The sequence below is a fragment of the Colobus angolensis genome, unplaced genomic scaffold (genome assembly GCF_000951035.1).
Source record: "Colobus angolensis palliatus isolate OR3802 unplaced genomic scaffold, Cang.pa_1.0 Scaffold254, whole genome shotgun sequence".
Classification (NCBI taxonomy): Eukaryota; Metazoa; Chordata; class Mammalia; order Primates; family Cercopithecidae; genus Colobus; species Colobus angolensis.
Genome location: NW_012115755.1, coordinates 1,336,703 through 1,349,824, shown reverse-complemented (window position 1 = coordinate 1,349,824; position 13,122 = coordinate 1,336,703). Strand labels below are relative to the sequence as shown.

Genomic DNA, 13,122 nt, shown 5'->3' with positions numbered 1-13,122 from the left:
AGCTCCCTTGTGTTTTTCGTGTATCTGGAGAAGCTGCATCATCTGTGGGTAAGAGCCCCTTGGTGCACAGAACTGCTCTAAGTTCTACTATGGGGACAGGAAATTTGTCTGTAGCCAGCCCAAGACCCCACTTAGCAATGATCATCATGTCCTTGTTACCACGTATACATTGTACATTAGCAAGCATTCCTTGTCTGCCTCCAACAAGATACTGGGCTCCGGGAAGGCAGGGGCAGGTCTGAGCTGCCTCAGTAACCCCAGCCTCTAGCTAGGGCCTACCTGAGTGAATGGCAGTGGATAGCTGAGTGAGTCAATGAAGGATGAACATGGATGGATGGAGGGATGGGTGGGTGGATGGGTGAATGGATGGAGGAAGGGTGGGTGGGTGGATAGATGAATGGGTAGGTGGGTGGGTGACTGGATGAATGGATGAGTGAGTGGATGAATGGATGAACGAGTAAGTGGATGGCTGAATGGATGAAGGGTGGGTGAATGGACAGATAAGTGAATGTGTGGATGAATGGGTAGGTGGGAGGGTAGGTGAGTGGATGGATGAGTAAACAGATGGATGGATGAGTGAACATGTGAATGAATGGGTGAGTAGGTGGGTAAGTGGGTGGGTAAGTGGATGGATGGATGGATGAGTGAATGTGTGGATGAATGGGTAGGTGGGTGGGTGGGTGAGTGGATGATGGATGGATGGATGAGTGAATGTGTAGATGAATGGGTAGGTGGGTGGATGGGTGAGTGGATGATGGATGGATGGATGAGTGAATGTGTAGATGAATGGGTAGGTGGGTGGGTGGGTGAGTGGATGATGGATGGATGGATGAGTGAATGTGTGGATGAATGGGTAGGTGGGTGGGTGGGTAAGTGGATGGATGGATGGATGGACATGCGGATGAATGGGTAGGTAGGTGGTGGGTGGGTGAGTGGATGATGGATGGATGGATGAGTGAACATGTGGCCAGATGGGTGAGTGAATGTGTGGATGGATGGGTGGGTGGGTGAGTGGATGGATGGATGGATGGTAAATGTGGGTGGATGGATGGAAGAATGGATATCCAGTAGCAGAACCGAGCTTTGGATTACTCTGGGTCCCTAGCCAGGGCCTCAACCACTCCTACTCATCACTCCCATCCCATCTCTTCAATCCTGTTTCCAAACAGATCTTGGTTACACCACTTCCCTGTGCTCATGCCCTTTGCCCCTCCCCACTCCCACATCTCCAGCCACCCCAGGCTCCCTCACACGGAGCCCACCCTGGCTTCAGGGCCTCTACAGAAGCTGGTACTAAAACCTAGAACATCATTCCCCCAGAGAAGCCCAGAGATGGTACCCCTCCGCTCCCCTTCTCCCAGGCCCCTCTGCAGTCATTCCTGCTTTCTTCATAGCATGTATTACTAACAAAAATGCTGGCCAGCTTGCTTTCTGTGTCTCCCCCACAAGAATGCAGCACACAGGCAGGACCTTGCCCTTCTCTGTATCTCCACCCCTCAGTTGATGTTCACCTCACACTTGGGGGATGAATGAACCACCCTTATTATTTTGAGTACAGAGGTTTTACCCAAATGCATCAGATACACAGGACAGGTGTGGTGCAAAACTCCAGCAAGAGGGGTCAGATTGGTGTGTCTCCTCCCAGCTGTGCACTCCAGGCAACCTCCCTCCCGAGTCCATCTCCTCAACAGGAAAAGAAATTCTACCACACAGGGTGTTGTGTGACTTGAGGGATAAAATGAAAGTGAAAATGCAAGACACATGCACAATGCTGCGAGCTGCATTTATTGTATATGCATAAACCACTCCCAGCCAGCGCCTGTCAGGGGCCCAGGACACTGTCCAGCGGGGCCAAGGAGCCACATTGCTGGGCACATGCCCCACACCCTGGCTACCCAGCAGCAGTGCCCAGCATCCCTGAATAGCAGAGCAGCCAGGGCCCCAGGGGTGACTGTCCCGGAGGGACCTACAGGGGCATGGGGCCAAAACTGGGCCCTGCACCTTGTTTGGCCTGCAGATTTGACTTCTGAATTAGTTTCTGCCAACAACTTAAAAAATCAGGACATCTCGCATACAAATCTGTATTTCTGGCTTCTCCAGATTTCTGGCATTAGGCCTGTATTCCCACACCAGAGCAATTAGCTACACCTGAATACAGCAGCGGCCACTGTCAGATGGGGACCCATGCTCTGCCCCCATCCCCACCACACTCTATCGGTCTCAAGGTAAGTGGCTGTTACCGACTAGCTCGTGCGAACTTTCTCTCATCACGATGTCTTTGTCTCCAGCAACAGACGTAAAGTCGCAGCGAAGCAGGCTCCCAACTCCAGGGCCTGTTTCATCCGTTTACACCACCTACGTGGACCCAGGGGCATCTGACTTTGAGATCTCTGGACGAGCCCAGGCAGGGGGCGGCAGGATCGCTCCACACATACCCCTTCACATAGCTGATGAGGCAGAGCTGGGGGCAGCAGCCAGCCTTCCCAAGCCTGAGCCAGTTGGCTCTTGAGAAATTCCCAAACTCTCGGAACCCCGGGGCGCTAGTAGGCAGGCACAGGCTCTACCACGCTGAGGTTGCAGGAGGAAGCCAGACCCAGGGAGTGTGGGGCTGGCGCGCCCTCTAGTGCCCATCAGGCAGCTCTTCAGCCACGGCGAAGATGCTGAACTTGATTCCTAGGAATCAACCATCCAGAGCCCCCAAACAGGCTCCCCCCAGTCCCATGGCTTCCAGCTACTTCTTTTGCAAAATTGTCCTGACCCCAACCCACCCCTCAGACCCTCTCCTGGGCACTCTACTCCCACCACAGTCCCCAGCAAAGCCGCCCTTCCCAGGCTGCACCCTCTTCAGAGTGGGGTCCAGCCTCCCCACCCTTCAGGTCCCTGTGCTGCACTCCAGGTTGGCCCGCAGCGGCCTCGAGGTGCAGGGAATAACCTGCAGCGGCAGGAGAGGCCAGCTCCTAGTGTACAAGCGTCAGGCGGCACTTAGGTGAGTAGAACGGGCCAGCTGGGGCCCTCGGTGACTGGGGAGGCAGTGTCCCAGGTAGTGCTGTCACTGAAGAGCCGGCGTAGTCAGGTGGTCATTCTTCAAGAGAAGCTGTGGGTCTGGACGCTTATGTGAAATCTACCAATTTTTAAAGGTTGGCTCAGGGTATAAACCACCCAGGCCAAAGAAAGCATGTCGGCTGGGTGGGGCCAGGCCAGGGGCCCCAATCACAGAGTTCTGCTGAGGCCCGGCCGTGGACAGGACCTCGGAAACGGTGGGTGTAAGCCAGTGGTTTTCAAAGTCATCATTCCATTTGCTCCTGAGAGGCAAGCAAGAGAAAGAAAATTCTGGGACCCATTTCAGAGTCTGGGACACTGAGGCTGAGGTGGGTTCCTGGCAGGCTCAAAGTTACAGCTCATAGAAAAGAGTGCTCTGAAGCTGTGTGAGGCGGTGGCTCGGGCAACACGCCCCATACAGCTGTGCACAGAAAGGTGCATCCCAGCATCGGGGGGGTGGGGAATGGGGGGGCCCTCCACACAGCGCCTCCCACCCCACTTGGCCTGCACCCTCTGAGCTGCACCCTTTCTAGTCCCCTGGAGAGCCCACTACCCCAAATGTAGCCGAGACGGTGGCTCCCTGTGCACATGTGTGCCTTCATGTGTGTGTACACACGCACACAGGACAAGCGGCCCAGGCAGAGGCACGGCAGCTTTCTCCGTGGATGGACAGCACAGAAGCTCAGGCAAACCCCTCAGGGCTCAGTCCCAGCAGGAACGCCTCCTGCAGCCTTGCCCATCATGAGTATAGTAGGAGGGTCCTGGGGGGCCCCCCAGAGGCCTGGATAGGCTGGGCATGTGGCCATGGCCTGTGGCGGCCTCACCAGTTGGCTTTCACTGCCTTGATGTCACTCACGAGGTTCTGGGCCAGGCAGATGCCAAAGATCTGTAAGACAGAGGACAGGTGAGGGGAGAGCAAGGGCAGCCCGGCAGGGGGAGGAGCACGTGGGGCCACAAGGGTACCTGGAGGAGGGCGATGCCCACGAAGACTCCTGCCACCACAATCAGGTTGTCCTGCAGCCACTTCTCAAACTGGCCCACACAGCCTTTGGTGTGGATGAAGCCCTGCTGCTCTAGTTCCTGGGGACACGCAGGCACCAGGCTCAGCCTGCCTGCCCTTCAGGCCGGCTCCCTCCCTCCCCAGCCTGCCAAGCTCACACCCACCCCAGGGCCTAAACCTGCAGCACCTCTCCCCACAGGGCCTCCACAAAGCCGGCTCTTCTCCTGGGGCCTCAGCACGGATGCACGCCCCCTCCTGCCTGCCCGGCTCCTCTCCTATTACCTCCCTTATTTTCTTCCAAGCTTTCGACTGAGACCATCACATGGCTGTTCATACTGCTTTCTCTAAGGGCTTACCGTCGTTCTCCCTCCACTCCTCCAGAGCCGACTGTCTCATGAGCACCAGATCTCTGGTCTCCGGGGCAAAGCCAGGCACCCCAAGGGTGCTCCACAGAGCAGGACTGAGTAAACGCACATCTTCCCAGGCCCAGGGACCTACTCCCGCTCTGCTGCCTGGGTGTCTGGCTGGTTCCTGGGACCCAGCACCCTCTCCCCAAAGAATGCCTCACCCCTTCCAGAGGAGGTTATAGACAGTCGCATTCCCACCCCAGTCCCCCCGCCTGCCCCAGCCCAGTTCCTACCCCTCTCACCAGTTTGAGCCGGACGTCATAGCCACACTGGGTATTGAGGACATCCTCCTGAGGGGAGACAGGCCAGTTAGTGACTTGGTGAGGAACACATCCCATGGCGTCCATGGTACCTGGTCATTGCAGTGGCTTTTCCTTCTCAGAGGAAGCAGATAGGCCCATGGAGTCTGCTGTGTCTGCCAGTCTTAAGTGAGGCTCTCTGAGGCCCATGTGCCTCTTATTTTTTTTTGAGACAGGGTCTCACTCCATGGCCCACGCGGGAGTGCAGTGGCATGATCATAGCTCACTGCAACTTGAACCTCCTGGGCTCAAGTGATCCTCCCACCTCAGCCTCCCAAGTAGCTGGGACCACAGGATTGTGCCACCATGCCTGCCTAATATTTTTTTTTTTGTAGACCTGAGGTCTCACTGTGTCGCCCCAGCTGGTCTCGAACTCTTGGACTCAAATGATCCTCCCATGAGCCACCGCACCCGGCCCCACGTGCCTCTTTCCCAGACGCTGGAATGCATGGCTGCAATCGCCAACCTAGACCTGCCTCCATTCAGGAATCCTGCCTGCAGGTTTCTCCCCATTCTTATCTCCCCATAAGAATGGGGAGAAACCTGGCCCTTGGCACCCCAGATGAACTGTGACTGAAGAAGCATCACCAGGAGAGGTTTCTGCCTTGAAGAAAGTCATAAAGGGACAGAGGTCCCCACTCCCTGCTACCCTGCAATGGTGGCCCAGTGCGGTGGTGGCTGGCAATGGCCCAGGCGACCTCTGCCACATACAACTGTAACTGAGAGTGACAGCCTGGCCAACCTTCAAGCTGGCCAGGAGCAGACAATGGCTGCGGCTGTGTTTCTGTGGATGTATAGGGTGCAGGGAGGCCCTCCAGGCCAGTCCCCATCACTGTGCCCCAGGGTCCTGCGGTTTCCATCTCATTACAATAAAAAAGACAGGTCTTGCTGAACAGAGAAAGCAGCCGCATCCCAACAGGCTTCAGTGCCACCCATGTAAAACGACCTCCCCCAGCATCCGTGCCTCCAGAGCAGGGCAGAGCAGAGCGGGGCCCCGTGGGGGGTTTCCCCGGAGTCTGTGCACTGGAAAGCCCCTCACCTCTCCTCCCCCAGCCCCACTCACCGCAGGGTCCCTGACGCAGCAGGAGAAGGGCACCCCACAGCGCTCCCGGCTGGGGTTCAAGTCAGTGCAGTTGAAGTAGATATTGAGGTTCCAGTCGTTGGGGCCTCGGGCTCCACAGCAAGACCACTGTGGGGGAAGGGGAGAGCCCCAGGTGAGCCAGGCCCACCCCAGGAGCCTCAGCCTGTTTGGGGACAAGCCCAGGCTGCAGGAAAACAGGGCTGTCAGGGACAGGGCTGGGACAGCCAGGTGGGTGGCCACCTCCCCATCCCCACAGGCCTGGGCCCAACCTCCAGGTTCCAGGTTGGGGAGGCAGAGGGGTGCGAGGGAGGGGATCCTGAGCTTTCCCCCCGGCCCAAGAGAGGCTAGAAAAAGGGAGGGAGTGGGACAAGAATACTGGTTCAACGACCATGGCTTCCCCCGGACTACCTGAGAAGCAGGCGCTAGGCCAAGCCCTGTGGCGGCAGAGACCGCTGGGCCCCATGTCTGCAGCAGGCCTCCCACACTTGCCCCAGAGGTTATACAAAGCCCTCTTCTCCTCAGTGCAGAGACAGGAGGGGAGTCCTGCCCACCCCAGCCCTGCCACTCCCATAGCCATCCCACCCCATTTCCTCCATGCCAGCTGGCATCATCTGCACCCTATCACCCCCACCCAGAACACCCTAAGCTGTCCCCTAGCTAGGCAGGGGCAATGGCGAGGTTGGGATCTGCCATGAACCACGGTCTTGTGGGGCACACGGGTGCGCACAGCCTTCACTGAGCAGCAGCACTGGGGCTGAAGAGCAGCACACAGGGCTGGGGGAGCTCAAGCTCGGCAGCAGACATAGACAGGCGCCGGGGCCGAGCCAGAGAGCTGGAGGAGCCAGGCCTGCCACACGCCCTGCATGTGCTGGTCCCAGGGCAGGGCTCAGCCTCCACCTGCCTCTTGGCACCTGCTCAGTGCCAGCTGCTCCTGCTAGAGAACACTCTCCCTTCTCTTCCTTCTCCTCCTTTGGGAGGCTTCAAGCTCTCCACGCAGAGGCCTTCCCATTCTCCACCCTTCATTTTGACTCTTACCACAATGTACAATTTTGCACACACGTGTGTACATGCACACATTCGTTTGTTCTGCTTGCTCACCATCTGTCTCTTTCCAACTGCCATCCCTGAGAGGACAGGTCCCAGCTTTTTTCCCCGCCGAATCCCCAGGGCCTGGCTTGGGGTCTGGCATATGGTAGGCCCTTAACAATCATGTGCTGAATGAATGAACTGCATCATAACTGCCTAGCTGTGTCTGCCTCTGCCCTGGGTTGAGAGCTGCTTGAAGCAGGCACCAGCTCTGCCTCATCTCTGGATCCAGAGCTGACTCTTGGTGGTGACTGGTGCCAAGGGCCTGTGGCCATGCGTGGGTGTGATCGGGTGTGACTCATGTGTGACTGTGGGACCATGTGTAGGTGCAGGTGTGATCAAGTGTGCCTGTATGTGACTGGCTGTGGGTGTGACTGTGGGTGACAGTATGTGACTGTGTGTTTGTGGTAAGGGGTGAGTGGGCGAGATGGTGCAGGTGGGAGGCAGATAGGGTTTCGGGAACTCTTCTCTGGCTGCTCTTCACTAGGGTAAAGTTTGCAAGCTTGAGGGCAGACCTTCCATCAGGGGTCTAAACTCTAATATGCACAGAGGCCAAATATAGTATAAATGAGAGATAAGGGCTGATACATATAATAAAATACAGAGTGTTGGGAACAGTGGCAAACAGAGCCTCTGTACCAGTAAAAGGGCAGCAGCAACATAGCTCCAGCCGATACTGTGGGCCCAGGGTTGAGCAGAAGTAGAAATCTATATTTTTATGTCTCATTTTCTCCATTCTCCCGTGTGTCGTGGGCCCTGGCCTGGGAGCTGCCAGTGTGGAGCCCATGCCCTCTGTTCCCCAAGGCCGCGGCCCCATGGCACTAGGCAAATGGGGAGCCATAAGGATCACTAGGGGCTGGCTCTCCTCGGACAAGGACCCTCCTGGGTCTCTCTCCCGGGCCCGCTAGCCCAGGTGGGTAAGCAGATGGTCCCATCACAGGGAACTTGCTTCCTCATTCGTCTGCCAGGAAGGGGCCTCCTACAGGTGTCCCAGGCTGGACACTGGACTCACGTATTCCTGAGCAAAGTCAATGAGGTTCTGGAGGTCAATGTCATCCCGGTAGGCCTTGACGTTGTTGTTGATGAAGAGGTTGAGCTGGTCTCGAATCCAGTCCTTGAAGACAAAGGCCAGGATCCCTGTTGCCAGCTCCAGGAAGAAGATGAGGCCGAGGAACACGGAGAACTGGGGTTGGGGCATACAGACAGAGGGGGTTGGAGACACAGGGCTCTGGTGGCTTCCCAGGGCTTGAGTGTGCCACAGGGAAGAGTTCCATCTCTACCTCCACCAAGACCCAGAGGCGCCCAGAGTCCCCACCTTCTATTATTTCAGTATTGTTATACGATGGTAAAAGGCATCTGTTCTTACCTACCCATCCAATTCCCTTTGTCTGGTAATGACACCCTGCTCGCTCTGAAAAATCATCCTCCATGCAAACCTTTAGTTTCCAAGGTTCGGATGGAGCCACCTCCCCGCACCCACCAGTCCCAGATACAGGACTGGCAAGTGCCCAAAGCTCGCCAATCAGAGCACGACCTCCCTCGGCCTCCAGGGATTGGTCCAGAGGCAGCCAATCAGAGCCAAGGAAATGCAATTAAAGCACTTTGGGAAAAGAGTTGGGAAGAGAGCTCTCAGCCCCCAGCAGGAGTTCCTGGGAGGGCATGGGGAAGCCGGCTCTGTTCCTGAGCCTCCTGCCACCTAGGAATGGAGCCAAAACGGGGGAGCGGGGGGACCTGAGAAACAGAGAGAAAGCAGGCCAAGTGACACTGTAGCAGCCCCTGAATCAAAATGCACTGGCAGCCAGCACACCCCTGGACTTTTCCTATTTGAGTCAATAAATATTTTATGCTTGGGCCACCAGGTCTCGGTCACTTACCATACCACAGAAAGGATCCTAGTAAATATAGATAACATGAATCTAACGATGACGATTATAGCATAATAATAAAGCTACACATCATTAGGCTCCAACTGTATTGCAAGAACTGGATGGGAGGAGATTGGGGTTCCCAGTGGATCTCGAGGGCAGCACTCACAAACTTGAGCAGGAAGGTGTTCTCCCGGAGGGCCCCGATGCACCCAGCAAAGCCCAGCACCGACATGACGCCGCCAACTACCACAAACAGCCACACGGGGTCAAGACCTCCCAGATCTGTCAGCGCTGAGATGTTGGAGAGAACACCCTGTGCCGGGCAGCAGAGGCAAGTGTGGGGAGCTGACCTTCCCACCACCTCGTCCCACACCAGCCCCACGCCCGCCCACTGCCTTACCTTCTCACCCCAGGCCCAGAGGCCAATAGCCAGGAACAGGGCTCCCAGTACCTGCAAGGGCAGCAGCAAAGAGCTCAGGGCTGGGAGCAGTCCCAGGACTCTCCCGGCTCATCCTTCCCCAGTGGCCAGGGCCTTTGGGAAGCCAGTGGAGACAGGAAGAGGCACAAGGGCTGTGAACAGGATCTGGGGTCCTTTCCATCTTCCCAAGAACACATCCCAGTGCTTCTTCCCCACGGGACACAGCCTGGAGGACTGAACCCTCCCCTAGCCTTGGGATGGACATCAGGGGCCCCTTCCTGGAACTCCAAACTGGAGCAGACTGTGGCCAAGACACTCCTGCCAAGGAGCAATAGCAGCAGTGGCAGCAGGGGTAGTGACGGCACCAGCATACTGAGCCTCTACTCCTGACCGAAGCTGGTGTTTGGGTTCCAGGCTCCTAGCCTCCATTCTGCACCCTCCCAAGTCCAGCTCTCCTGCTGCCCTAGAGTCCTGTGACTGCTGCCCCACCTTCGACACTCCTCCCCAGCCCCATCCTACCCCTTTAACCGCCTGCCAGAGTCAGCTTCTGTGGCTCACAACCAGACGCCCTTGAATGACAGGGAATCTCAATGATCCCTAGCAGAATCCAGCTAGCATTTGGCCTATGCCAGTGGCTTTGCCCCGTAGTCACAGCTCTGCCTGGGCCTTCAGAACACCAGCGAGACTCCCCACCGGGGCAGTCCAAGTGCCCCTCCTCCATCCTCAGCTTTCCCACCTTCCTGCCTCAATTCCCTACTGGGAAGAGCCCTGGATGTCAAGGCTGGTTACCCTCACACCTGACCCTGGGCAGGTCCCTGGGCATGCAGTCTCAGAGGGGGCAAGCCTGGGGCCATGACCCCACCTCCTACAACCTCCCCACCCACCTGCTTTCTCTGCAGACTCCTTTCCCTCAGCACATAGCCACAGCCAAGGCCTTTATCACTTTCCCTTCCCTGACCTTGGGCTCCCCACACTGCTCTATTCTTCCTCTGGAAACATCTTCCCTTCCATCCTACCTGGTGGGTCTGCTGATGTGAAACCAAACATTACTTCTCCTGCCTCCTCCCACTTGGCCTGCCCTTGGCCTTCGGACAGGGGACTGAGTGCCACTTTCTCCTTCCTGAACCCCACCTTCAGTTAACTCAACCCCATTCCTCCCCGAGCTCCTTCCCAGGATGCTCTGCCTTCACCTGCCCCACACCTGCAGCTGGTCCCACGGCCTCCAGCCTCAGCCTTCTGCCGTTCTTCCTCCTCACACTCGTCTTCCATCCCATCATGGCACTGGCATCTCCCGATCTCCACCCAGACCTCACACTGGTCCCACACCCCTTCGTCCACCCGCCTGCAGCAAATACCCCCACAACCCACCGGCACTGATCCCCGCCATGCCGGGAATTCACTGGTGAACAGGACAGACTCGACCCTCACGGAGCTTACACTCCAGCAGGGGAGACGGACAGTGAGTGAGCAGACAAGGAAACTTCAGATACAAACAAATCCCTTAACAAATATCAAGCAGGGTGATAAGATGGGGGATGCTGGGGTTGGAGGTGAGCTTTAGAGAGAGCAGGAGGGAGGGTGGGGGCATTTCAGCTGAGGTTTGAATGATGAAAAGAGTAAGAGGGAAAAGCCTGTTCCAGGAGGAGGGTTGGGCAGAGGCAGAGGCCCTGACACAAGACCACGTCTAGTTCAAGGAACAAACTGAAAGGCAGACAGCCCGGATCCACAGGGCCCTGGAGGCTGTGGAGAGGAGACTAGACAGTACTCTAGCAGCAGTCAGAAACCATGAGCCAGATGGCCGGGCGCGGTGGCTCACGCCTGTAATCCCAGCACTTTGGGAGGCCAAGGCAGGCGGATCACCTGAGGTAAGGCGTTCGAGACCAGCCTGACCAACATGAAGAAACCCCATCTCTTCTAAAAATACAAAATTAGCCAGGTGTGATGGCACACACCTATAGTACCAGCTACTTGGGAAGCTGAGGCAGGAGACTCGCTTGAACCTGGGAGACGGAGGTTGCAGTGAGCCGAGATTGTGCCATTGCACTCCAGCCTGGGCAACAAGAGTGAAACTCTGTCTCAAAAAAAAAAAGAAAAGAAAAAAAGAAACCACAAGCAGGTTCCAAGCAGAGCAACACCAGGGTCTGCCTGACATTAAACATGAAAACCTCTGGGCCTGTTTCACAGGCATCCTACCTTAGGCCACCTTGACCCAAACCTGAAATCCTCTCTCCAGCCCCCAAGTGACCCAGCCCAGTCAATTCAGCCTCTTGACTTTCCCAGCAGCCTTCCTCACCTTTCCCACCTCACCATCCCAGCTTTGCCCCAGCCCTGCCCGCGTTCCAAACCTCCAGGCCCTACCCCTCATCCACCCTCCACACATCAGCCAGGCAAGCGGTCTCCAGAACAGAAGCCAGATCAGACCCATCACCTGAAGCCCTCACTTCTCCATGCCACCTTAACACACAAACCCGGGTCTCTCACACCTGCTCCCCCTCAGTATTTGAGGTTACTTCTGCTCACAGCTCTGCCTCACCTCCACCCTCGGCCCACTGGGCTGTCACCTTGGCTCTGTACTTTCTGGCTGTGTGACCCTAGGTAAGTGACTTAACTTCTGTGTGTCTATTGCTTCAGTTTCCCCATCTGTAAAATGTAGATAATAAGGTAGTTGTGAGACCACAACAAATTGAACTGCTTGTATCTGCCTAACAGCCCTCATGGGCAGATTTTTTATCATCCCCTCCCAGGCAGGAAAGCTGAGGCCCGGAGAGGTGAGGTGACTTGCCCAAGGTGTCCCAGCCAGGCCTGCTACAGCCAGGCCTTCTGACTTCCTTGCCAGTGCTCCCACACACTGCCCACACCCTCAAGAGCCTAGTGCTGCAGTGCAAGGGCACCCACCACACCAGTGAGCTCGGTGGCATGTGGGTGGAGGGCAGTGCCACTGAGTCTTGCTGAACACAAGTGGAAGGGCCTGGCATCTTGACCCAAGGCCTCAGGAGCAGAGACTGCAGAGGCCATAGCTTTGGAGAGATGGGAAAAAAGACTTGGCATGGTCCAGGGGGACAGACGCCACCCTGGGAGGGGCACTAGCTGCTCCCTTCTCCTGTAGGGGCAGCTCCACCCAGGAGCCTCAGCTTGTCAGCTGTGGAATGTTGAATTCTGTTCCCCAAGGCCAGCTCCCAGGCTCTCAACCAGGGAGATCCCCTCCCAGCCGCCAAGGACTCGCTATTGCCCCTCCCTGCCCATCCTGGCAGGTCAGCCTCCTTGTGCGGGACTGGGGTGGGGAGAGGGCTGTGACCCACTGCACTTTGCAGGAGCCTAAGGTGAGGCACCTGACCCAGGTACTACTGGAAGGGAAAGGAGGCCGGGCAAAGGGCCCGGCGGCTCCCTTCATGCCAGAATCTCCTCCCTACCGGCTAAACCAGTGGTGGGGCTTGGCACACATCCCACATCCCAGGGATGGAAGGAGGGCTGGGCGAGAGAGGGGGCAACCTGCACCTAGTACGCCCCTAGGGTCTTCAAGGAAACACCTTCCCTTTCTCCACAGGGCCTCGGGATTACTCAGGGAGACTCCCTACCCCAACCCCCACCCCACGCTGTAGCTGGGACCCGCCCCCAGCAATCCGGGCCTCTGTAGCTACCAAGGGTGGTCCTGGAAGTGGGCGTGGGGGTGGCAGAACTGGGGGGATGGTCCCGAGCTCCAAACTCTTGGGTCAGGGAGTGGTCACCCCCAGCAGAAGACTGAATCTCCCTCTCCCACCATCCCCCCCTAGCACAGGGCAAGGCGCAGACCCCGCGCTCACCCAGAAGACAATGTTGAAGCCAAACAGGAAGTATTTCCCGCAGCAGCCGACCTCGGGTTCCTGGAAATGCTGGTGCTTGCCGGGCATGGTGAGCGGCCACCCGCCGGCCCGGAAACCGGAGCCG

General features: G+C 57.1%; 1 protein-coding gene across 4 annotated transcripts; it reads right to left on the bottom strand.

The window, feature by feature from the left end:
* Positions 1–1,762: 1,762 nt before the first annotated feature.
* Positions 1,763–13,116, bottom strand: TSPAN17 (tetraspanin 17). Of its 4 annotated transcripts, none has more exons than XM_011946844.1 (9): positions 12,999–13,116; positions 9,181–9,231; positions 8,947–9,093; positions 7,925–8,095; positions 5,809–5,934; positions 4,680–4,736; positions 4,003–4,119; positions 3,864–3,925; positions 1,763–3,302 (listed from the first exon to the last, which is right to left on the bottom strand). In XM_011946844.1, the coding sequence occupies exons 1-9, from the start codon at positions 13,083–13,085 to the stop codon at positions 3,122–3,124; spliced, it is 999 nt and encodes a 332-aa protein (XP_011802234.1). In that variant the 5' UTR covers positions 13,086–13,116; the 3' UTR covers positions 1,763–3,121. The 4 variants fall into 4 exon arrangements, with proteins under 4 accessions (XP_011802234.1, XP_011802235.1, XP_011802237.1 ...); XM_011946845.1 differs by having other exon boundaries at positions 4,689–4,736; XM_011946847.1 differs by having other exon boundaries at positions 3,896–3,925; positions 4,689–4,736.
* Between the last annotated feature and the right edge of the window lie 6 nt (positions 13,117–13,122).